The sequence below is a fragment of the Coregonus lavaretus genome, assembly GCF_964263955.1.
Source record: "Coregonus lavaretus genome assembly, contig: HAP1_SCAFFOLD_5416, whole genome shotgun sequence".
NCBI classification, from domain to species: Eukaryota; Metazoa; Chordata; class Actinopteri; order Salmoniformes; family Salmonidae; genus Coregonus; species Coregonus lavaretus.
This window is the reverse complement of record NW_028156661.1, coordinates 14,770-40,334: the sequence shown is the minus strand read 5'-3', so window position 1 is coordinate 40,334 and position 25,565 is coordinate 14,770. Positions and strand designations below refer to the sequence as shown.

The window sequence follows — 25,565 nt, the reverse complement described above, 5'->3', positions numbered from 1 at the left end:
CTGTCTCTCTCTCTCTCGGTCTGTCTCTCTCTCTTTTTCCTATTTTTCTCTCTCTCGTTAGAGTGAATACATCGCGCCATGTGACTGCAGACGTGAATTCATTTGTGGCTTCAATGGCTCCGCAGGTATTGTGTGTGTGTGTGTCTGTGTACTTGTGTCAGGATCTAGTTCCCTTGTAGTTCCCTTGGAGGTTGATATGTTGAGAACACCAGTGAATACACAAAGACAAACTATTATTAAAACTTTGGTAATGTCAGACCATATGAAATCCACACTTCATACAATACCAGGGCAGTTGTATTGCAATTTCCCATAAATGCACACCTTGCTTATAACAGTGAACGCCCTAAGAAAGAACAGGACGTCTATAAACAATAAAGACAGACATTTTGCTCTTATTGAATTCGGGTTAGAGATTGGACACATTGATAATCAAATGAAATAAGGCCATAGAAACAGAGAACAGTTATGTAGCCTTGCTTGACAAGCTTTGAACAGTAGCATAGTGACAACTAAAGACATGACTAACAATCAGATATTAAGACGACATGTCTACAGGTACAGCCATAGTGACAGAGAACAGATATGTAGCCTTGATTGATTGATGACATGTCTCCAGGCACGGCCATAGTGACAGAGAAGCATGCAGCCATGTGGACAGACGGACGGTACTTCCTCCAGGCCAGCCAGCAGATGGACAACAACTGGACCCTCATGAAGATGGGTAAACAACAACAGCAGCACTCTTAGTTCTTGAATTGAAATGGCATCTGAAGACACCTAGTTGAAGCTAGTATATGTGGAAGTTGGTTTCTTCTGCATCTAAAGTTCCAACTTTAAAGCAACTGCCCTTAACCACCTTAGTATAGATTGGCCAATGCTTCTCTTGATAAGACATACTACACATGGGACAGTCTGCTGTGTTTTGAAATGTGTCCGTATTTGATGGTTCATTGTGGGTCTTTCCTGTCACCAGGTCTGAAGGAGACTCTTAGCCAGGAGGACTGGCTGATCAGTGTTCTGCCTGAGAACTCTACAGTAGGAGTGGACCCCTGGATCATTGCTGCTGGTCAGTAGAGCGCTACATCTCTTACATCATATAAAATAACACAGTAATAATTATGTAATACACATTCGCAGATTGCTCCCGTTATACATGTATAGAATGACATGAATTAAATGTTGTGTACTATACTTACAGTACTAAGTATCTACCATTTTGTTCCTGGCTTTCTATCATTACATGACCTGTCGGTTGTTCCATCCAGACCAGTGGAAGAACATGTCTAAGGCCCTGGCCAGTGCAGGCCACTCCCTGGTGGCTGTTCAGGACAACCTGATAGATGCCATCTGGATGGACCGTCCAACCAGACCCTCCACTCAGCTCATCACCCTGGGCCTGGGGTTCACCGGTCGGTAGTACCACTTGGAGCAGTTGGTCTATGTCAAATACATGAAACAAATGCATTATTGACCTATTCAACATTGTAGAGGTGTTATGTATCCTATCTTGTGATTGGTTGAAAGGTAGTAGCTGTACATGTGTGTACAATGTATTGATACAGAAAGGATTTTGTTGAGCAGTGATGATGGCATGATGACATCTTCCTCATCAATGGTTCACAGTTAATCCAGGTCCTCCTCTGTTCCAGGTCTGACCTGGCAGGACAAGATGACCGCTCTAAGATCCAAGATGGCCGAGAGGAAGATCTCCTGGTTCGTTGCCACGGCGCTGGATGAGATTGCATGTATGATTCCCTTTATACTAATATAGTTACTATCACACAACACAGAGACATTTTTCCTATATGATTTGTTGGTTAAGAGCTTGTAAGTAAGCATTTCACGGTAAGGTCTACACCTGTTGTATTCGGCACATGTGACAAATAAAATTTGATTTGATTTTTACCCTAAACAGTAATTGGATTTACCATGTACAATAACACCAGCTCACTAACCCTGGTCATGTTGAGTTACAAGGTGCACAGACTTTCGTTCCAACCCAGCTCTAGCACACCTGATTCAGCGAATGAAATGTCTTGATTGATGAGTAGTTGATCGGTTGAATCAGGTGAGTTAGTGCTGGGCTGGAACAAAAGTCTGCCCGACCAGTAGCTCTCCAGGACAGGGGTTGATGCTCTTCATTGAATGACCTCACCAAAGAGTGGCAGCAGGCACAGCCAATCGCATCGACTCCACGGTTACATTGCATAGCCCTGTGAGGTAGACACGGCACCCCCTGGTCACGATCCAAGGACCCTGGGGCTGTACGGGTGACCCTGTGGATGCCTGTCTGAGCACCTCGTTAGCCAGCCCTAACGAGCCTATAGAGCTCTCAGAGCTGATTGGCTGGCCAGAGTGTTTGTGTTAATTAGGGAGGACAATGTTGATGTTGATTGCAGTCGTCCAGTCACTTTTAGACCAGTGTGTCTAAATGAGGGGGTTTGTCTGGGCTTCTTCCCTAGAGGGTGAAGAGGGTAACCTCATAATAATAATAATAATATAAATAATAATAATAATAATAATAACAATAATATTAATAATAATGACGATTATGATTATAATAATAATGAATATTATAATGATTATTATAATAATAATAATAATACACACAGTCCTAGCTAATTTATTTTGAGCTTTCAAAATTCTAACTACTGTACATACATACACTACTGAATTTGTTGAAGGAGAACGATTAGTTACCGGAGTGTAACTCCAGTTCTATGAGTGGAGCGGAGCCCCATAGGGGAGCTCTGCTCCTAGTGGTTTACCCTCTGCCCTAAGGCAGCAGCAGCCTGAGACAAAATTATGCACACACCTACAGCCAATAGGAGTACAGGTGTCCCTATAAGAGGGGATGCCTCCCCTCAATCAGCCTCCCGAGATATTTTTCTTCAGCGAGACTAGAGAGGGTCGGCAGGGCCTTAAGTCCTATGGGGCTCCGCTCCACTCATAGAACTGGAGTTACACTCCGGTAACTAATCGTTCTATATCGTGGAGCTCCGCCCCATAGGGGAGCTCTGCTCCTAGTGGTTTAAGGCGGAGCGTAGCGCTCCAAAATGTACTCCCTGCCGAGCCTAACACTTCCCATCGAAACGAGAAAGTCAGGCCTAGCAATGGCTGCAACCGAGTCCCGCAGTACTGCAACTAAAAACCCCTACGGGCGTCACAATATACCGCGTCATCGGTTAAAAGACCCGCCCCACCTAGTCCAATGGCAATGCCAATGACTAGTGGGCAGATCACCAGAATAGAAGCCATACTAATCTGTACTAGCAGATAGATGTGCCTCAATATCCTGTGAAAACACTACCGACCACTAATGGAATGACACCAAGTGTCACTCTGCATTGTAAACGCGGTAGACCGCCTCACTCACTCAATGGAATCCCAGAGATTAGTGGACAGGAACAAAAACATGAGTCATACTAACTGAACAAGCAGATAGATGACCTCACATTCTGTTAATCAACACATGCCTCTACTGTACTGACCCTGTCAGTCAGGATTCATGCCACAAAATATGTTTTCTTATCCAAAGCGGACCTGATGGAAACCCTGTCCATAGTCCTGCTTTTCCCTCTCTTCCTAGCTCAAGATCTCCCTTCAGCTATGCTGAGTACAGACCGAGCCAAAGAGTTAGAAAACACATCTGTCAAAAACACGTCTTCCTAACCAAAGCGGACCTGATGGAAACCTGTGTCCACAGTCCTGCTTCTCCTCTCTTTCTTGCTCAAGATCTCCCTTCAGCCACGCTGAGTACAGATCGAGCCAGAGAATTAGAAGACATATCTAAGAGATAGAAACGGATAAATGGAGACGGCGTCGACCAGGATGCTGCTCTACACATATCCTCTACTCCTGTTCCTCTGAAAAGGGCAGTAGAAGTCGCTACTCCACGAGTGGAGTGAGCTCTGATACCCTGAGGCAATTGCCGCCCTGCTGCCTCATAAGCTGTCTCAATGCCTTCAACGGCCGGGCCCGTTCCCTTGCTGCTCGTGGCCGCCGGATGACGCCGATTACGCCGCCTCGTCGTAGACCCCGGTCTACTTAGAGGGGCGGAGGTAGATGGCCTTTGGGGAGGAGGGGGGCCGAGTCGTCCTGCCAACGGCAGGTGCTTGGCCAACTGCTTCTTCTCCTCCTCTAACTTAGAAAAACGCTCCGTCGCCTCTTTGACTGCGACCCCAAAGAGGCCGTCGTCAGAGAGGGGGGCGTTCAAGAGAGACGTCCTGTCTGCCTCTTTCATGGATGTCAATGACAACCAGAGGTGTCGTTCCCCGACCACCGAAGTGGCCATGGACCTCCCCGCGCAGACTGCGTACGCCTGTGTCAGGTGGAGTATGGCGCCAGAAATTCTGGACGCCTCCTCCACCTCCTCCGGTGCCAGCTCTGTCTTACCCGTGGTTAAACGAGACAGAGAGGCCGCCAAGAGGACAATGTTGTTAGCTGCTGCTACAGCTTGGGCTCCCAACCCAAAGGACTTCTCTAACAGCGACGCTGTGAGTCGGTCCTTCTGGGATGGCAACGTGGCCTTCTTGGAAGAGGGCCAAGGGCTCGAACCCGGTACGAGATACGCCGCCATGGCGCTCTCTAACCTGGGGATTCCCTGACCCTGAAACCTTCCTTCCACTCTCGTGAATGGGAGATACGCTTTTACAGGCGAACGCGCCACTAAAGGTGCCTCCCACGAGCCCTCAACGTACCTAGCTAAAGAAGGCATGGCAGGAGCCACTGGCTCTGCCGCCTTCCTTGGCCTGCAATAAGGACCGCCCTCCATCATATCAACCTCCGGTACGGAGGGAAGAGGGGGCAGCCTTATTACCAGCCGTTGAGCAGCTCTCTCAATGAGACCCGTAAAATCCGATCTCAGAGAGGCTGCAGCGAAAGAGAGAGCTTCTGATCTCTCAGAGCTCGTATCCCCTTCGCTATAGGGACTACAAGCCCTCTCGCTCTCCAAAGGAAAGGGGGGCTTGAAAGTATGAGGGACGGGGTCCGACTGTTCCATTGGAATGCCAGACCCCTCCTCAAAGTCCCTATCTTCCCCCGAGTCTGCGCCGTCGGACGACGCCTCTGAAGCAGAGGCTAGTATCGACAGCACATCCTCAAGGGGGATGTCCTCCCTGAAAAACGCCAAACGCTGCTTCCTCTCCTTTAAAGAAAGGAGGGCGCAGGAGGCGCAATTCGGGGGACTGCAGACGCCTTCCTTGGCATCCTGGGATCCCAAACACACGAAACATAGGTCGTGGTGGTCACCGGCCGCCATGGAAGTGCATCTGCACTGAGCTCTGAAAATAGCTTTTGGGGGTGGAAAATCCCCCGGTGTGCTCATTTAGACGACGTTGATGACTGGAATATCAACGGCGTTTTTTCGTCCTGAGTCTTCGTGCTTCGTCTCTTCTTGGCTCTTCAGTCTAGTCATCCAGTCGCTGAAGAAAAAGGGAGGCTGATTGAGGGGAGGCATCCCCTCTTATAGAGACACCTGTACTCCTATTGGCTGTAGGTGTGTGCATAATTTTGTCTCAGGCTGCTGCTGCCTTAGGGCAGAGGGTAAACCACTAGGAGCAGAGCTCCCCTATGGGGCGGAGCTCCACGATATAGAACAGGAAAAATCGCATCCACAAAACAGGTGTAAAGTGGTAGTCTTTTAACTGTGTTACTCTTCCCAGGGCTGTTCAACCTCCGTGGCTCTGACATCGAGTACAACCCTGTTTTCTTTGCGTATGCCATCGTTGGAATGAACACAATAAGGTAAAATACATAAATGAATCTAAAATAACATAAAAACACTTTACTTTCTTTCCAGACTGTCCTTTCTTTGACACAGCATAGAATGCACAACATAGTTTGACCTCCCATGAGAAGTAGGTCATGAATCTGACCTCTAACCTCTGACCCCTCCTAGGCTCTTCGTGGATGTCAAGCGTCTGGCCGAGCCGACGGTGAGGGAGCACCTTCAGCTTGACACGCCCTCTAAGGCGGAGTTTAGCATCCAGACTGCCCCCTACGAGTCTGTGTTCACGGAGCTGCAGGCCGTGTGTGCCTCCCTGGGGCCCAAGGAGAAGGTGTGGATCAGCGACAAGGCCAGCTGCGCCCTCACGCAGGTCATCCCCAAGGTGAGAGAGTGCGACTGTGTAATGTCTGACACAAAATGGCTGTTGTGGGTGCTCACGCAGGTCATCCCCAAGGTGAGAGAGTGCGACTGTGGAATGTCTGACACAAAATGGCTGTTATGGGTGCTCATGCAGGTTATTCCCAAAGTGAGAGAGTGCAACTGCATAGTCAGGCACAAAATGACCACTGTGCATAGCTATATCACACTGGTGGATGGGGATGAGTTACCCCCAAACAATGTAAAGTAATTTGTCGTAAAGAAAAGCTCTACCTTTCTGTTAATACATGTTAATACATGTAGGCCTATTTAGTAAAATGATATGTGTAACATAAGGTACCTACTAATTAATTGCTTTGTTTTTCTGTTTTGTCCACAGGCCAACCGGTCTCCTGTCCCCTACACTCCTCTCTGCCTCGCCAAAGCTGTCAAGAATGCCACCGAGATTCAAGGGATGAAAATGGCCCATGTAAGTTACGTTTGACCTTTTGACCCCTAGATGTATTTCATTTGATTTCAGACATCATAAAATCTCCATAAATGTATCAACAACCAGCCATTGATCATGTTTGACTTTTTCTCCTCAACCACAGATCAAGGATGCTGTCGCCCTTTGTGAGCTCTTCGCTTGGTTGGAAAAAGAGGTACTATATACTGTTTGCACCTTACACCTTTAAAAAAAATATATATATTTTCCAGTAGTTTTGTAGCTGAAAGTAGTATTACAGTTTTATGATTACAGACTTTTTGGCTGTGACAGTGTTGCCATGGCTACGTGTCATGACCTGCGTGGTGGTTGTTTTATAGATTCCAAAAGGCACAGTGACTGAGATCTCTGCAGCAGATAAGGCCGAGGAGTTACGCAGGTGGGGGTCTCCTTTTCACTTCAACCATAAAATAACAAAACTATGTAATAACACAATCTGTGATGTTTTCACTCCAACTTCACTTATTATCCTGGATCTTTAGATTTAGATTTGATAGGTTCTGTGCAGTCACTACACAGTGAAAAATAATTTCTGAAGCACAAGGCAATAGGACAATGGGAAGATCTCAATTGCATACTCCTCATCTCTTTCTCAAAACCGATTGGAGAAGGACAGAGGGGAGGGACCTCTGGCTTTCTCATCCAATGGGTTTTGAGAAGGAGACAAGGAGAGAGTAGAGAGGATGCAAGGATATTCCCAGTGAGTAAGAGGTTTTTGCATGAGAGGGATATTTAGCATTTTAACTCCCTCTATTGAAACAATTAGGAACTGTATGTTCCTACTTCAACTCTGTGTTGCATCGTGCTTAAGAACAGCCCTTAGCTGTGGTATATTGGCCATATACCACACCCCCTCAGGCCTTATTGCTTAAATATTAATGTGTTTTATGTGGTTTTAGCCAACAGAAAGACTTTGTCGGGCTCAGTTTTCCATCCATTTCCAGTGTTGGACCAAACGGGGCAATCATTCATTACAGGTATCTTTGTTTATTGCATTAATGTAACTTTATTACAATGTAATTAATGTAGAGTTGTCTATAATCACGTTTTTGATAACTGATTTGTATTTATGTACTTATTTTTCTTGTCCTCCTATAGTCCCCTCCCTGAAACCAACAGAACTCTCTCTTTAAATGAAATCTACCTCCTTGACTCTGGAGCCCAGTATATGTAAGCAATAATCCTACATGTGATAATGCCACACATAATCCTACATGTAATAATGCCACACATAATCCTACATGTGATAATTCCACACATAATCCTACATGTAATAATGCCACACATAATCCTACATGTAATAATGCCACACATAATCCTACATGTAATAATGCCACACATAATCCTACATGTGATAATGCCACACATAATCCTACATGTGATAATGCCACACATAATCCTACATGTAATAATGCTACACATAATCCTACATGTGATAATGCTACACATAATCCTACATGTAATAATGCCACACATAATCCTACATGTAAGCATGGCATTCACCAAGACATGTAATAATGTGACACATAAGAAAAGCGCGTTACAAATACAACTTAGTATTATTATTATAATAAGTTCTGGTGATTTATAGTGATGGAACAACAGACGTCACCCGCACCATGCACTTTGGATCCCCCTCTGCTTATGAGAAGGTAACAGTTTTCCATATGGCCTCTCCTCTCATGCTACAGCATATGACAGAGGGAAAGTCCCAGTGTTATGGTCATTGACCTATGGATTTTCTCTCTGTATCTCAGGAAACCTTCACCTATGTTCTGAAGGGACATGTAGCCGTCAGCGCTGCCATTTTCCCCAACGGAACCAAAGGTGAGACCTTGTTGTTTATGGAGTGCTCAAGATTGCCAGTGTTTGTTTTTAAATGAATAATATGTGAAATGTAAACTACCTCCACTCCCTCCTCCTCCACCCTTAGGCCACCTGCTGGACTCGTTTGCCCGCCAGGCGCTGTGGGAGTCTGGGCTGGACTACCTCCATGGTACAGGCCACGGGGTGGGATGTTTCCTCAATGTCCACGAGGGACCCTGTGGCATCTCCTACAAGACCTTCGCCGACGAGCCCTTGGAGGCAGGCATGATCGTCAGCGATGGTGGGTACACACACACATATGGACGTACACGCACTCACATACACACACACACACACGCAGGCACGCATACACACACACTCACTATCATGCATGCATGCATACACAAACACACAGACAATTTAACTACAGTGGGGAGAACAAGTATTTGATACACTGCCGATTTTGCAGGTTTTCCTACTTACAAAGCATGTAGAGGTCTGTAATTTTTTATCATAGGTACACTTCAATCCAGAAAATCACATTGTATTATTTTTAAGTAATTAATTTGCATTTTATTGCATGACATAAGTATTTGATCCATCAGAAAAGCAGAACTTAATATTTGGTACAGAAACGTTTGTTTGCAATTACAGAGATCATACGTTTCCTGTAGGTCTTGACCAGGTTTGCACACACTGCAGCAGGGATTTTGGCCCACTCCTCCATACAGACCTTTTCCAGATCCTTCAGGATTCGGGGCTGTCGCTGGGCAATACGGACTTTCAGCTCCCTCCAAAGATTTTCTATTGGGTTCAGGTCTGGAGACTGGCTAGGCCACTCCAGGACCTTGAGATGCTTCTTACGGAACCACTCCTTAGTTGCCCTGGCTGTGTGTTTCGGGTTGTTGTCATGCTGGAAGACCCAGCCACGACCCATCTTCAATGCTCTTACTGAGGGAAGGAGGTTGTTGGCCAAGATCTCGCGATACATGGCCCCATCCATCCTCCCCTCAATACGGTGCAGTCGTCCTGTCCCCTTTGCAGAAAAGCATCCCCAAAGAATGATGTTTCCACCGCCATGCTTCACGGTTGGGATGGTGTTCTTGGGGTTGTACTCATCCTTCTTCTTCCTCCAAACACGGTGAGTGGAGTTTAGACCAAAAAACTCTATTTTTGTCTCATCAGACCACATGACCTTCTCCCATTCCTCCTCTGGATCATCCAGATGGTCATTGGCAAACTTCAGACGGGCCTGGACATGCGCTGGCTTGAGCAGGGGGACCTTGCGTGCGCTGCAGGATTTTAATCCATGACGGCGTAGTGCGTTACTAATGGTTTTCTTTGAGACTGTGGTCCCAGCTCTCTTCAGGTCATTGACCAGGTCCTGCCGTGTAGTTATGGGCTGATCCCTCACCTTCCTCATGATCATTGATGCCCCACGAGGTGAGATCTTGCATGGAGCCCCAGACCGAGGGTGATTGACCGTCATCTTGAACTCCTTCCATTTTCTAATAATTGCGCCAACAGTTGTTGCCTTCTCCCCAAGCTGCTTGCCTATTGTCCTGTAGCCCATCCCAGCCTTGTGTAGGTCTACAATTTTATCCCTGATGTCCTTACACAGCTCTCTGGTCTTGGCCATTGTGGAGAGGTTGGAGTCTGTTTGATTGAATGTGTGGACAGGTGTCTTTTATAAAGGTAACGAGTTCAAACAGGTGCAGTTAATACAGGTAATGAGTGGAGAACAGGAGGGCTTCTTAAAGAAAAACTAACAGGTCTGTGAGAGACGGAATTCTTACTGGTTGGTAGGTGATCAAATACTTATGTCATGCAATAAAATGCAAATTAATTACTTAAAAATCATACAATGTGATTTTCTGGATTTTTGTTTTAGATTCCGTCTCTCACAGTTGAAGTGTACCTAGGATAAAAATTACAGACCTCTACATGCTTTGTAAGTAGGAAAACCTGCAAAATCGGCAGTGTATCAAATACTTGTTCTCCCCACTGTATTTCTCTCTGTCTGTTTCTTTCCGTCTCTGTCTGTTTCTCTCTCACATACACACCTGAACTTGCCTCCTTCCTTTCCTCAGAACCTGGGTACTATGAGGACGGCTCCTTTGGCATTAGAATTGAAAACGTTGTCCTGGTGGTGCCAGCAAAACCCAAGGTAAGAGATTGACTGAATAAGTATAAAATGAAGTGAAGTGAAGAATGAGTTGATGTCTATGGAGACAGATTGACTAAGTGTAAAGTGGATAGAGTGGAGAATGAGTATTTCTATTTGTGGTAAGACATTGACTGAATAAGTGTAAAATGAAGTGTGAACACTGGAGTGAAGACCATGTGACCTTTGTGTCTGTGTCCTCAGTACAACTACAGAAACAAGGGTAGTCTGACGTTTGAGCCTCTCACTCTGGTCCCCATCCAAGCCAAGATGGTGAACACAGATCTTCTCACCCAGAAAGAGGTCAGTCTTGGTCCTCATTCTTTGGAATTCATATCTTACCAAACACACTGTTTCTTTAGGAATTATCATTCATTTATTTATACTAAAATAAAGCACTAATTTATTTCTAATAAAAAAGCTGTAAAATGTAAACATAGCACTTGAAACTTGGGTAGAAATACTGTAATGGTTGGTTGAGTTGAATGAAGGGACAATCTTTGTTTCAAATCAGTTTTGCCATATGAGATAAGGAAGTCTTCAGGAAATATCCAAATATCCACCGGTGCTCTTTGAAACCGGGGAAATCGATCAGAAATAGTTCTGCCATTTTGTATGATATCACTATGTGTGTGACACGCTCTCCTCTCTTCCTGCAGCGTGATTGGGTGAACGAGTACCACAGGCAGTGCCGGGAGACGATTGGAGCAGAGCTGCAGAGGCAGGGCCGCAAGGAGGCTCTGGATTGGCTGATCAGGGAAACCCAGCCAATCGCCTGAAGGCTAATCTGTGACTGACTCTTATTTAATCCAATGGTATTGCCCAGGAGTATGATTGATAGGTCGATCGATCAGTTGATTGCTCATCTCAGCAGTGATTATCTTTTCTTTTGATATTTTCTCTGAGAAGCTACTATCTATCGTTCTGGTCTCTGTGTATTTCACGCTACGCTTATTTTCTAAAGCACACCATCCATGTCTGAACTGTTTTATGACGATTAAATAAAAATCTCAATTGTGGAAAAAAATGAACTTTCACAACTTCCAAATAACTTCATCAAAGTTCATCCACTTTAGACAGTTGTTTCCAAAATTGTGGACAATGTGTACTCCTCCACCTTACAAACTTGAATAGGACAACAAAAATGTAAAACACCCCTCCCATGAAGTGGAACATTCCACCTTCCTCTAGAGCTGCATGTAAAAGTTGGGTGGGTCCAGGATGATACCACTATTGGGATCGTTGGCGTAGTCCTGAAAAGTTGGCTCTTGCTCCTTCGATCCACCGGGGGTGATATTCTGGATATTGTCCTCTTCCTCCATCCCTATGGGTAGAGGGTTACTGTAGATGTAGTAGATTCTAGAGTTGTCCTTAGGTGCATCCTGTTTTCTGAAGAATGAGAGAGGGTTTCTGAAACTGGTGGATCTCTTGACGGCTCTGATGTCCACCGGGTTGACTGGTACTTCACGAAGCACAGCACTCTCATACATAAGGGCCCTCTTAGACAGCCTGAAAGAGAGGGGGGGAGAGAGATATGTAATGCGCTTTCAGGGAACTGTGGGACATTCTATGTGTTCTTTCATGTCATTTTAAACCAATGCATTAAAATGTCCGTCATTATTTTGTGTGTCCCACCAACATGGCAAAAACTGTTGCTGTAAAAGACCATGCAGTTTCATCATATGTCCATGGAGTGGCACTGTTCAGCTGTGTTAAATGTAGAGCGGGACAGTGAGGAAAAGACTACACCAGAGGAAGATTGGCTCATTATAATGACTGGAATGGAATCAATGGAACGGTATTAAACACATCAAACATGAAAACCACATGTTTGACTCCATTCCATTGATTCCATTCCAACCATTCCAATGAGCCAGTCCTCCTATAGCTCCTCCCACCAGCCTCATATTAGATTACCAAATATTTAGTTTGCTTCAATGAAGCCTAATGAGTGAGAGTCATTACTAAGATTACTTTAGTTGAGGATGCCAACATGACTCAGAGAGGTAATTATAAGGCAGCGATATTAACATGACCCAGAGACAGGTAACCTCATGCGACTGTGACAGGAGATGCAAAGCAAGAGGTATGACTCTGCCCAAAATCTGTCCACAAAAATATTTCTATGGAGGTCAAAAAGAGAGTGTTGAATTTTGGTCAATAAAACATTTAATTGCTAATTTGCTAAGTGAGGCTTATTTGATAAAATAGACGTTTCGTAATGTTTAGGTTGTTACGAATGCACTGATATAAGTGGACACGTGGCATTTCTGCAACTTACCCAAAAACGACTTTATATTGGATATGTGCCTGTTGTGATAGAGATAGATAGAGGACTCATCATGGTTTTAACCTGTTTTAGCATAGACATTGCCATTGAGGGCTTCCACCATTTTAAAGTAGTAAACTGAGTGGGGATTCCTATGAGTTGGGAGAAATCAGCCATTGGAGTAGACAATTTGCTAATTTTAAATAGAGATGCTCTCACAGACGCTATAATGGCACAGATACAACGATGAGTCCTCTATTTATATCTATGGCTTGTTTACACAATTATCTGCCCTCTCATTGGCTAGAATGGTCCCACCTGATCTCGCCTCCTTCTTCCTGCTATCTTTGAGGACATATCCAATATCTTGTCAATATAATAAACAATAGTTTCATATGTAGTACAGAGCATTATGGGTATTGTAGTACATCAAGCCTTACCGTCTGCGGTTGTGACAGGATATGCTGCAGAACAGGCCAGTGATGGTGAGAACACACAAGGCTAGAGACATTAGGATGATGTTGAACACCTTGAACTCTGGAACAAGAAAAAACAGAACAGGTGACTATGGTGACCATATTCTGAGAAGAGGGGAAAACAAGTGAAGACTAGGGTCCACCTTCATTTCAAGTAAAACGCTTAAACTTATTCAACACACAATGTCACACTCAACCAAAAACATTCCCAATTCAACTTACAAATGAAGAGGCTAGGTTTGGATTCAACAGTGACCCTTCATACAATATGTTTGTAGATACCAAAAGCAGGCCTATAGTTTACCTTACCTACCATGCAATGCTGCGTTCATATCCTGGTCGACCGTGGTGAGAGCTGCGGTCCTGTTCATATCAAATGCCATCACCGTCACACTGCTGTGGTTGTGGGTCCCAATCCCACTCATGTTGTTGCCATTGGCATCCACCACATAGACTGATCCCAGGCTTCAAGCTCCACTCGCGGATTTCAAAAGCCCTCAACACCATGTGACTCGCCCCAACTATTCTTGGCTCTGTTCTGTCGTCGTGGAAACTTGGCACCCCTCTTTAGTCGCACCCCAGTCTTTGTTTTGTACCCTTTTTAGTTATTGTACCCCTCTGCCCCCTCCATCTCTCCATACACCCCTCATTTACATATTATTAGTATTCTCTCCATCTCTGAGGGACAGTGAGAGTGAAAGAGAAGGAGAGGGGGATAGTGATGGAGGGAGGAGGGTGGATGGGTAACAGTCTAAATACTAATGGTAGGTTCTGAGTGGTGCCCCACTACATTAACAGGGAACTACAGTACTTTAGGCCTCTTGGGTTGAACAACAACAACACCAACATTTCCCTCAACACCGCCACCCACTTCAGTAGAGACAAGATATGTTGTGTTCGTGTTCTGACATTATAATTGGTTTCAGCTAATGAACCCAATAATAGCAATATGTTGCAATATGGGCTCTATGAAACAGAAGTCCGTCATGTTCAATACATCACGTATCGGCTTCTCTTCATCATGTTTTGTCAAACAAGGAACACACTGTCTGTGTCCCAAATGGCCCCTATCCCTAACTATTGCACTACTTTTGACCAGAGCCCTTGTCAAAAGTAATGCACTTTATAGGGAATAGGGTCCCATTTGGGGGGCACACACTGTATTGCATTGGAACACATTGCGTAATAGCCTTGCTATCTCCAGTAGCGTTCCAGTGTGAAATGAAGCATGAAGAGTTGGTAGAGGAATAGAATGCTCTCTTTGTCTCTGTCTGTGAAACCATGGAGACAACCTGGATATAGAAGTCATTATTATGATTCTTGGTATTCATTCACTCAACCAAGCCATCTCCCATCGATCTATGACCATTTTATTTGGGGTTCATCACTTTCCAGTGTATGTGTGTCTATAGTTCATAGGTCGTCATTAGGCCCTTGTGGATGTATCCAATCTACATCAGGCCTACTGTCCAATGTCCATATCTGTGAATAGGAAAACATCTCAATCTCCCCTGATACTTCTAGAATAATCCCATCATAGTGGATGATATCGTATATTTTCCATGCTCATCTTCAATACTGTTTTGGACATTTTTGACAATATCACAGTCCCCGGCCACTCCATCCAATGCCAGACATGTATTAATAGATTGTCCCAGTAGAAGTTCAGTAAACATCTTCCTACTCTTTCCTCTTGTTCTCCTGGGGCTGTCTTCATGGTCATATCCTCCCACCAACAAGTTTATTGTGATGAGTCTGGCTTCAATCCTGGTTAGAGAGATGGAGGGATGGATGGAAGGAGAGAGAGGTAGAAAGGGTGAGAGAAAGAGTTATACAGAAGCAGACAGAAATAGAAAGAGGGAGAAGGGTAGAGAAAGAAAGAAAGAAGAGGAGAGAGAGAAAGAAAGAAAGAACCCACTGGACTTGGGAGTCTAGCGGGACAGTTCTCTAGACATAGGGGGGTCTGTTCACCTCATGGGAAATCAGTGCCTTGCTCTTCTCTCCGCAATGAGCCAATGGAACGTGGGAGAAATAGTTTCTTTGTGAACTCTCACTGCTGCTTATTTGACTGTCCTGACCGAGACCAATTGGACAGCAACCAAACTGGCTACTGTAAACTGGACGGACAGTCATAGCCCGCTAGATAAGTGCTGAGTGTGATTGGTCAATTTGCCTGAAACAATAACAGAATACTGACATGGTAAATATTCAATAACAGAAATTAAATAATGTGGATGTCAAATTAAAAATCTCTTATGTTATCCTTGGCTGTGATATCTTATTGTAGGACCTTTGGAATTTGAAAGAGGAATAGTTTTTACTTTATAATCCACTAGAGGTCAGTATTTGTCATTAAACTACTGTAGTTGTAAGATGTTGTACCTTTAATGCTGGTCCAGGATCAGATGTTTCTTTTCCACCTTGTAGTTATGGATAGGATTGAGGAATAGGTCATCTGATCCTAGATCTGCTGTTAGGGGAAAGTTCTTCCTCAAGCCAGTTTTCACAAGTTTTGGGTACCCAGATATGTAAAGCACATTACGTCTACATTGAGGACATGCTGCTGAGTTGAGTGACAGTTATAACCTGTATATGTTACAGTAATAATATAACACACTGTAGTGTATATGTTACAGCTGTTAAGGGAAGCTAATGAGCAAAAACAGCAGTATGGAGACAGATTGACTGATAAGGAAATCAAGCATGACACTGGCCTCTTAAATGTGTTTATTTACCTACTTACACTGTTTGATATGTTATTATACCATAGCCTATACTGGAGTCTAACTGTTTTGATCTGAGGGTTTGTGTGTGGCAGTGGATGGTAAGGTTTATTTGAGCTGCACTTGGTATTCATAAACTATGCACCTTACAAGAACAACCGTGGGAAGGAGAGTCTATATTCTAACTCCATTTACAATTGTGTTAAAATATTAACACGTTTGAATGTGCTAATATGTCACACAAGCATGCACGCACGCCACTTAATGCACCATCGCTCAATCATATGGCCATGAGCTGCCATTTTGTGCCCTAGTTTACGCCAAGCCCTATAGCATTCCCCTCACACCATAGTGAAGTGGCTACATGTGGTTGCTTTTAATACAGTTTATTTGGGCAAGTGGTGCAGGAATTGTATTTTATGAGGAGGGAAAGTGTCTGGGGTAATTATTTGTGTAAACCTTATTCCTCTTGACGTACTTTGTTGAGTAAATAAGCCAAGTTTCTGTCAGAGAGAGTGCCAGGTAGTTCCAGCTTTGGCATGGTAGATTGTACGTGTTTAATGTCGTCATTAATGAATGAATGCCCCTCCATTACCCCTCACCCGTCTGCCTCGCTCCTCCTCACCCTCCCCTCCCCATTCCGCACATCCATCCTCCTACCCCACTCCTCACCCCATACCCTCGCCCCTCCTCCCCTTCTCACCCTGTAGTCTATGTTTATGGAAAAGCTGGTAGGGAATTAGTGTTGTGACATGGTACATTTGTTCTGATGCGGTTCAATGGCAAGGGCAGACTATTGATTTATAGCACGTGTCAGTTATAATACCCAGGATACTTGTTAACCATAGGGCACTGCCTGAGTACACACTACTCTTATTTGCATGGGTACAGAACCGATAAATGCTGTTTATCCAGTCATCTGTTGGTTCTAGAATCCCACTTTATCTTGTTATACATCATCAAGCAATTCATCCAGCATCTACCTACTTTCAATTGATTAATAGGTGCCAATATATTATATTATATATGATATATTATGATATTGTACGCCGACTGTCTGGTGAACGTAGCCTCAGTGGACCTATAGGAGAACATTTTGAAGATCAAATCTTCAAAAACATATTGTACTGTTTCTGTATGTTGCCTACACATTTCCATTTTTTTTCTATGACCATTTACAAATAGAAGGCATTGAGACCAGCTTAACATGACCAGTTAAACCCCCCCACTAATCTCACTGTATTCACCCATAGCAGAATGGGAGCCACCAAGGACCATTGAAAACCCAGACAGTCAAGACAATGATTTAATGATTCCTGCTGTCATCGCCGTTCCATCCTATTGAATCCATACACATGGCACATGGTCATATGTCATGTATAACAGGTCCCAGTTTAACACACACACACACACACACACACAAACACACACACACACACAGGTCCCAGTGTGACTGTATCATATATCAGAGAGGGATTATACATGGTGCTTGACCCATAAACTCTGTTAATGCACTGCCTCCACGATCCTGTCTGACCTATACATACTGTTCGGATGCCAACAAGAGCTTTGTAGCCATACACCGAAATACATATCCAGCTAAGCTTTAACGTTATATTTAATGTAATTACTCTTTACGAAAATCCCTGTTTTCATAAACAATATAGCCCTCTGTGATCCCATAATATAGAAAAACATAACTTAATGGATTCCTAGAATATCTGCTGCAATCCATGGCTTTACTATATCCCTTACCTCATCCTTCACACAGTTAAAGCATACGGCGATGGACAAATGAAGATCCTTGTAACCCCACAGGGAGGTTGTAACTTGTACCAGATGTGTAGGAGAAATCAGTGTGAGCAAAGATCATACATGAATCAGAAAGATATGCTTCTTATTTAGTGGTGAATCATTTTACCAAAAATTATCAAGTTTGTGTGTGTCGGCCTTCCAAAAATAATTATTACTTTTCTGCCGAAGTTATTCTGTCTGGAGAGAAGCATTCATTTTGACCAATATTTTTCCATTAGATAACGCTTTAGGATACCCAACAAAGCTGAAATGATTCTATCAATCTCTACACATCTATCAATCTCTACCTATCTTACCCACCAGAAAGCTATCCACTAAAATGCCATTACATGTCTGACTGTCTGTCTGTCTGTCTGTCTGCCATAACTCAATACAACCACGGGGGCATGGATCATAGATCATCCAAGCACCCCCAATGCTCCTTCCTTCCCGGCCCAGCTCAGTGCACTGTTGGCTGGGTACCAAGCCCTCCTCGACCCCTTGAGGATAGCCAGGCCTACTATTCTGGCTGGTGGTAGCAAATACAGTTGGGTTGGAAGTGGACGTGGAGACACTGTGGGAACTAAAAGAAGAAAACACTTGTTGCTGTGTTTTGGACTGTTCCTAGTGCGACTAGGTCCTTTTGCTGTTAGGGCTTGTTGCTAGGCTTGTTGCTTGTTGCTAGGCTTGCTTGGTATTGAGATGGATGTAAGCTGACTATCTGGCAGAGGACTGTAGGGACCTTGATTCATGACAAGAAATGTTAGATAGGCTAGATACATTCAAGTATAACTCAACAGTCTTGGCATCTGTTGTGATGCAAAGTCGTCCTCTTAGTGGAAATTGTAATGACAGCGAACACTTGGTAGCCTACGTGCCATGACACAGCCCAAATGTTCTCAAATGGGCCTGACATTGTGTGTTTGTACGTTTCTTTGTCTGAGATGCAGCGTAGCAGTTTGCCCCTTGTCACAGTGTGTGTGTGTGTACGTGCATGTGTGCATGTGTGTGTGTGTGAGTGGTTTGCCCCTCGTCACCTCGTGCTATTTAACGATAATTGGGTCACATTTCAAATGAGCCAATGCAGAAGAAGTTTCCCTCCCTACCACAAGAGAACATAGACCACCCAGTACTCTCTAAGGGGCTTGTCACAAGGGAACAGTCACTTTATGGTGTAGTGGGAAAATGTGGTTATTTTAGTTAAACTACACCCTTAAATCAACTTTACTACATAAAGATGTATTGTAAGTTGCTCTGGTAAGAGTGTCTGCTAAATGACAAATATCCAAATATAATTCAAACAGAATTAAAGTCAATACAATATATCTCGACAAAATGTACCTTTTTTGCTCATAGAGTCTTATCAAAACCCTGTTCATTCTCACACAACTCTCTCTCTCTCTGCCTCCTGTTTTCTAGGTGAACATTTCAGGACAAACTCAGTCCAGTCAGTTTATCTCTCCCAGTGATTTCACCCCTCCGAGGTGATCCCCTTTTCCAGACAAGAGAGAGTGTGTGTAAGAGGGAGGCTGCGTCCCAAAAGGCACACTATTCCCTACATAGTGCACTACTTTTGACCAGAGACATACAGTATGGACCCTGGTCAAAAGTAGTGCACTATGTAGGGAATAGCTTGCCATTTGGGATTCAGCCAGAGAGTGTGGAGTTGGCATGTGGGATCCCTGACAGCCCACACAAATACCCTGATCTATGTCTGTGTGTGCTGTCATCAGACAGAGCACCACGGTCCGTGCTTTGTACCAAACACATACTCTGTCAGGAAGATGAACTCCCACACACACACACACACACACACACGCACACACACACACATTACCACCCCTAAGTCAACCCTGTTATCTAAACAAAACCCATCAGATGTGCATTAATACTCATATCTCTGACAGGCTGACAAGGGAGGCTTGCTACAACACAGTCCCTACAATACCCAATATTTATTATGATGTATTGTGGACAATTGGGAATAAAAAAACTGCTAGACTTTTTTTTTTTTATGAAGCGTGTTTTTACTTCCATGCTATTACAATAAATTGACATTATGATAAAATCAGTCGACACATTGAACTAAAATCTGATTGTTTCAAATAAAGACCATCTTTAAATCCAACATGCCACCCATTCCTTTAACACTTGTACAGATGTAGGATCTTAATTTGATCATCTGGGTCTTCTGTGAAGATCATCCCATCCTCGTCATCCCCATGGAGAGGCCTAGGAAGAGAAGGAGAAAGGCGAGATAACGAATGTAGCTGATCTTTCTTGGCAGTGGAGAGGAGACTTTGGAGGGGAGAGTCTTTGGATGTCCTCTTCTTCTGCTGCAGTTGTGGAGACTCCCTAGACTGGAAGACTCCTTGGCTGTGTCTGGATGTGTGGAGACTCCCTAGACTGGAAGACTCCTTGGCTGTGTCTGGATGTGTGGAGACTCCCTAGACTGGAAGACTCCTTGGCTGTGTCTGGATGTGTGGAGACTCCCTAGACTGGAAGACTCCTTGGCTGTGTCTGGATGTGTGGAGACTCCCTAGACTGGAAGACTCCTTGGCTGTGTCTGGATGTGTGGAGACTCCCTAGACTGGAAGACTCCTTGGCTGTGTCTGGATGTGTGGAGACTCCCTAGACTGGAAGACTCCTTGGCTGTGTCTGGATGTGTGGAGACTCCCTAGACTGGAAGACTCCTTGGCTGTGTCTGGATGTGTGGAGACTCCCTAGACTGGAAGACTCCTTGGCTGTGTCTGGATGTGTGGAGACTCCCTAGACTGGAAGACTCCTTGGCTGTGTCTGGATGTGTGGAGACTCCCTAGACTGGAAGACTCCTTAGCTGTGTCTGGATGTGTGGAGACTCCATAGACTGGAAGACTCCTTGGCTGTGTCTGGATGTGTGGAGACTCCCTAGACTGGAAGACTCCTTGGCTGTGTCTGGATGTGTGGAGACTCCCTAGACTGGAAGACTCCTTAGCTGTGTCTGGATGTGTGGAGACTCCATAGACTGGAAGACCAGGGAGACCATGTATTTTATATAGAACCTTCATAGGTGTGTCTGGATTAGTATTATGGGTTAGTGTCCATCCTACCTGTCCTGTACAAACACCAAATGGGAGTTTCTCACAGTTTAACCCCGCAATTCCAACTAGGCGATGATCCCTTAATAATCCATGTTGGTCACACAACACCATGCCTACTGAAAACATGCACGTTCAGTTTACATTTGGGTGTAATAAGCAGGTCTAAATAGATGTCTTCTGTCCATGTTGTTCTATAGAAGGGTTAGTGCTTCATTACTGAGTGGTTATGGTATCACGTAAGTATTTTATTCAACGTCTGACAGAAGCGCAGTACAATGAAGCTGCCACTATATGCTGATTTTAGATCAGTTTTCACCCCTAATGAGAGATAGGCATTAGGGGTTGTTTCCAGACAGACATCAATGTACTGTATAGAAGGCCTAGGATTCTTCAGTCTGTGTGTGACCTATATTAACCAACTATCTCCCCTCTCCCCCTCTCCTCCTCTCCTCTCCTCTCCCCCTCTCCTTCTCTTCTCTTCTTCCACTCCTCCTCTCCTCCTCTCCTCTCCTCTCCTCTCCTCTCCCCCTCTCCTCCTCTCCTCCTCTCCTCCTCTCCTCCTCTCCTCCTCTCCTCTCCTCTCCCCCTCTCCTTCTCTCATCCTCTCCTCCTCTCCTCCTCTCCTCCTCTCCTCCTCTCCCACTTTAGCCCATCTCCTCCTCATTCCATCTGTGTGTTCTCAGCACTGTACTGTAGCGTAAAATTCATTACAGTGGCATCTCTGGCTTCATTTACACACCCTGGATAGGAACATACTGTGCGTCCCAAATGGCACCCTATTCCCTACAAAGTGTAGTGCACTATATAGGGGGAGGGCTAGTCATAAGTACTGCACTACAGATGCCGTATCTTAATTTGATCATCCTATTGTTGCAGGAATCTTCCTGCACAGCAGGAAATGCAAACATGTAGTGTATTCAAGGTTTAAAAAGGCTTCTAAAGTTTGTAATTTCCACTTTGACATTCCAGACTTGATTTACCCTAACGAAAAATGTATCAACCCCTACGAAAAATGTCAATTGATTATAATCCACATAATAATTCACATTTCCTGTTGCCACGGGATTATTTTCCTGCTGTAGCAAACTGGCTCAAATGAAGATCCTACATCTGTATGTAGGGAATAGGGTGGCATTAGAGATGCAACCATAGTCTCTATCTTGATCATCTAACTCCCGTTCATGTTATATTAATCTGTGTATGTGATAAGAGGGGTGCTATCTGCCGTACCACAAGAGTAGAGTCAACTCACAGTCGATGAACTAAGCTTGAATATGACAGCGGTGCGATAGAAGCTTTGCACTTGTTGATAAGATAGAATAATTTAAACAAATGTAACACGGGTGGCTTTTAATCCTTAGACTACTAGTCATTTATATATGTGAATGTACCATTAGGGAGGGTGAATAGAGTAGAGTGATGGTCCAACACATAGGAGTGTGTAGCTTTCAGACATATACAGATCTTTATCCTTGAAGTGCAGTTGATCCAAGGTCGTCCCTCACACAGTGTAGCTTAATCAGTGTGAAGCAGAACGTATGGAGACAGTGTCTGTATGTCAGGCCCATGGCCATACATCAGACCCAGCTCTCCTCGCCCTCTCACCTCAGCCGTGATGAATGACGACAAGGAACTGTGGTCATGTCTGATGATATGGTGTAGGAAGGAGGAGGGAGTGTGTCAGTGTGTGGCACACACATGCAGATAAACACTGGAGGATGAATTACAGTATGTGAGACAGAGAGAGAGAGAGACAGAGAGAGAGAGAGAGAGAGAGAGAGAGAGAGAGAGAGAGAGAGAGAGAGAGAGAGAGAGAGAGAGAGAGAGAGAGAGAGAGAGAGAGAGAGAGAGAGAGAGAGAGAGAGAGAGAGAGAGAGAGAGAGAGAGACAGTCTGTTCTCTATCTGTTGCACCAATCACAATCCTCAACCATTTTAGGATTTCTCCAGTGCGGCTATGGCATCTAACAGAATCAAGAACAGCATTCCTGTTGTCCCTCCAGTCTTCCATGACACTACAAACACCAGCCCCAGACACAAAGTCTATGTAATGGTATCCAATACAATGTCTGCAGCACAGCTAGGATTGGAATGATTGGGTATAAGGCCTTTTAAACGCTGTATTAATGTAAACCGGATTATTCAATCAAATGAAATTGTTACCACTTGTTGAATATACAGTATTGTCTGTCCTTACACCATGTTTCTAGTCACTGAGACGAAGGCTTTAATGCCTCAACCAGGCTACAATGGCCTCAGCTGCCCCAGAGTAGGGCAATTACAATCAGAGTTTATGGTTTAGAAATATGTGGGGAGAGTGTCTGGTCTGGTGGGGATGCATCATAAAGAGTGTGCCAGCATAACTGGATAACTCCTACAGCTCTGGTACAGAGACATTAAATGACCTGAACTGACCTGAATGACCTGAAAAAGACATGGTCTGAAGATTATGTAGTCATTCTGAATTACGCATACAGTATATGCATCAGTACAGACGTTGGTTGATATGAAATTGATACCTACTTTCAACTGAACAATGGGAACAGTGAAACATTTGCTACTTTGGGTGCAGAGAGTGATGACCAGCAGGTTTAGCTAGTTCAAGGTTGGATTCATCACGAGTTGAGGCCTCTGAGAATGTTGTGCCCTGTGTGATCTGTGTCATAGTCAGGCATCCGGCCGGCTGGGCTTGCCCCCACTGCCACAGCAAAAGAGGACATCCAAACAGTCTCTCCACTGCTAAGAACAATGGTCTACCTTCTTTCTCTCACCTTCTTCCTTCTCTTCCTAGGACTCACAGAGGCCCACCCTCTCCAGGTGGATGAGAAGGATGAGATGGTCTTCACAGAAGACCATGATGATCTGGTGGACATCACCACCAGGATCCTGGAGACCAACAATGCCACCACAGAGATGCTGATGGAAGGAGACATCATGATCCCCAGAATCAGGACCGCCATCAAGTGCTGGTGGTTCAACGAATGCCTCTGGGAGAAGAAGAAGTCAGAGAACATCGTCGAGGTTCCTTACACGCTCAGCTCAGATTTTGACTATAATTCCCAGTGGAAGATCAAGTACGCCATGAACACCTTCCACACCAAGACCTGCGTGCGCTTCGTCCCCCGTAGCAACCAGAAGGACTACCTTAGCATCGAAAGTAGATCCGGCTGTTATTCATGGGTTGGCAAAACTGGAGGTAAGCAGCTCGTATCCCTGCAGAAAATAGGGTGTATTTACCACGGTACCATCCAGCACGAGTTGCTTCACACTCTGGGTTTCTACCACGAGCAGAACAGGAGTGACCGCGACAAGTACATCAGGATCAATTGGGAGTATGTTGAACGCGGGGAGGAGCCCAACTTCGACAAAGAGGACACCAACAACCTAGACATTCCCTATGACTACTCCTCCGTCATGCATTATAATAGATGGTCGTTCAGCACTGTGTATGGGAAGGAGACGATCACTCCTATTCCTGATGCCGCTGTGCCCATCGGACAAAGCTTGGAGATGTCTGCGACCGACTATCAGAGGGTCAACAAGCTCTACAGGTGTTAAAGGGAGGGAAAAGTTGGAGCTGAATTTGATGTCTGAATCTGATGTCTGAATTTGATGTATGAATTTGATGTCTGAATTTGATGTCTGACTGTCAATGTTAAAATGATCTGGCATTGTGTTGTTTGGAGGCAACGTGGGGTTAACTCATTTTGTCATGTTCATTACTTGATAGTAATTAAATAAAAATACATTTCATGAGGAAGCAAATAAGTATTTATTTTGTCAAGTCATTTCAGTCAATTGTTCAAACTACATAATTTAGGGTTAGATTAGAGCTAGGGTTAGGGTTAGAGCTAGGGTTAGATTAGAGCTTGGGTTAGGGTTAGAGCTAGGGTTAGATTAGAGTTCGGGTTAGGGTTAGAGCTATGGTTAGGTTGGGGGAAAATTGACCTCTCTCTAATTCTATTGCTCCTAGGGATCCATTTTTATTAAAGTTGTTATATGGCTTAGTAACCTCTAAGTGCTGGGGTTAGGTTTAAGGTTAGGGTTAGAGCTAGGGGATGAACATGAAGCTAGGGTTAGGGTTATGGCTTTGGTTAGAGCTAGGGTTAGGGTTATGGCTTTGGTTAGAGCTAGGGTTAGGGTTAGGGTTATGGCTATGGTTAGAGCTAGGGTTAGGGTTATGGCTATGGTTAGAGCTAGTGTTAGGGTTATGGCTTTGGTTAGAGCTAGTGTTCGGGTTATGGCTCTGGTTAGAGCTAGGGTTAGGGTTATGGCTTTGGTTAGAGCTAGTGTTAGGGTTATGGCTTTGGTTAGAGCTAGGGTTAGGGTTAGGGTTATGGCTATGGTTAGAGCTAGGGTTAGGGTTATGGCTTTGGTTAGAGCTAGGGTTAGGGTTATGGCTATGGTTAGAGCTAGTGTTAGGGTTATGGCTTTGGTTAGAGCTAGTGTTCGGGTTATGGCTTTGGTTAGAGCTAGGGTTAGGGTTATGGCTTTGGTTAGAGCTAGGGTTAGGGTTAGGGTTATAGCTATGGTTAGAGCTAGGGTTAGGGTTATGGCTATGGTTGGAGCTAGAGTTAGGGTTATAGCTATGGGTAGAGCTAGGGTTAGGGTTAGGGTTAGGGTTAGGGTTACAAAAAAAATTGTAAAGTGGTTATCCCA

The 25,565-nt window shown here is 44.5% G+C and overlaps 3 protein-coding genes across 3 annotated transcripts; 2 read left to right on the top strand and 1 right to left on the bottom strand.

Moving 5' to 3' along the window:
- Positions 1-65: 65 nt before the first annotated feature.
- Positions 66-11,597, top strand: LOC311126111 (xaa-Pro aminopeptidase 1-like). Its single transcript, XM_084200134.1, has 18 exons — positions 66-125; positions 620-724; positions 977-1,069; positions 1,269-1,412; positions 1,653-1,748; positions 5,667-5,748; positions 5,903-6,113; positions 6,489-6,578; positions 6,703-6,753; positions 6,917-6,975; positions 7,496-7,573; positions 7,695-7,766; positions 8,188-8,248; positions 8,354-8,423; positions 8,530-8,703; positions 10,493-10,569; positions 10,771-10,869; positions 11,226-11,597. The coding sequence occupies exons 2-18, from the start codon at positions 652-654 to the stop codon at positions 11,343-11,345; spliced, it is 1,650 nt and encodes a 549-aa protein (XP_084056260.1). The 5' UTR covers positions 66-125; positions 620-651; the 3' UTR covers positions 11,346-11,597.
- Positions 10,927-13,766, bottom strand: LOC311126112 (uncharacterized protein). Its single transcript, XM_084200135.1, has 3 exons — positions 13,625-13,766; positions 13,276-13,372; positions 10,927-12,075 (listed from the first exon to the last, which is right to left on the bottom strand). Exons 1-3 carry the CDS (start codon positions 13,734-13,736, stop codon positions 11,754-11,756), a joined length of 531 nt encoding a protein of 176 aa, XP_084056261.1. The 5' UTR covers positions 13,737-13,766; the 3' UTR covers positions 10,927-11,753.
- Positions 13,767-23,654: 9,888 nt separating this feature from the next.
- Positions 23,655-24,464, top strand: LOC311126110 (hatching enzyme 1.2-like; the record flags this gene model as incomplete). The annotated part of the gene is made up of 1 exon (XM_084200133.1): positions 23,655-24,464. One exon carries the CDS (start codon positions 23,655-23,657, stop codon positions 24,462-24,464), a length of 810 nt encoding a protein of 269 aa, XP_084056259.1.
- Between the last annotated feature and the right edge of the window lie 1,101 nt (positions 24,465-25,565).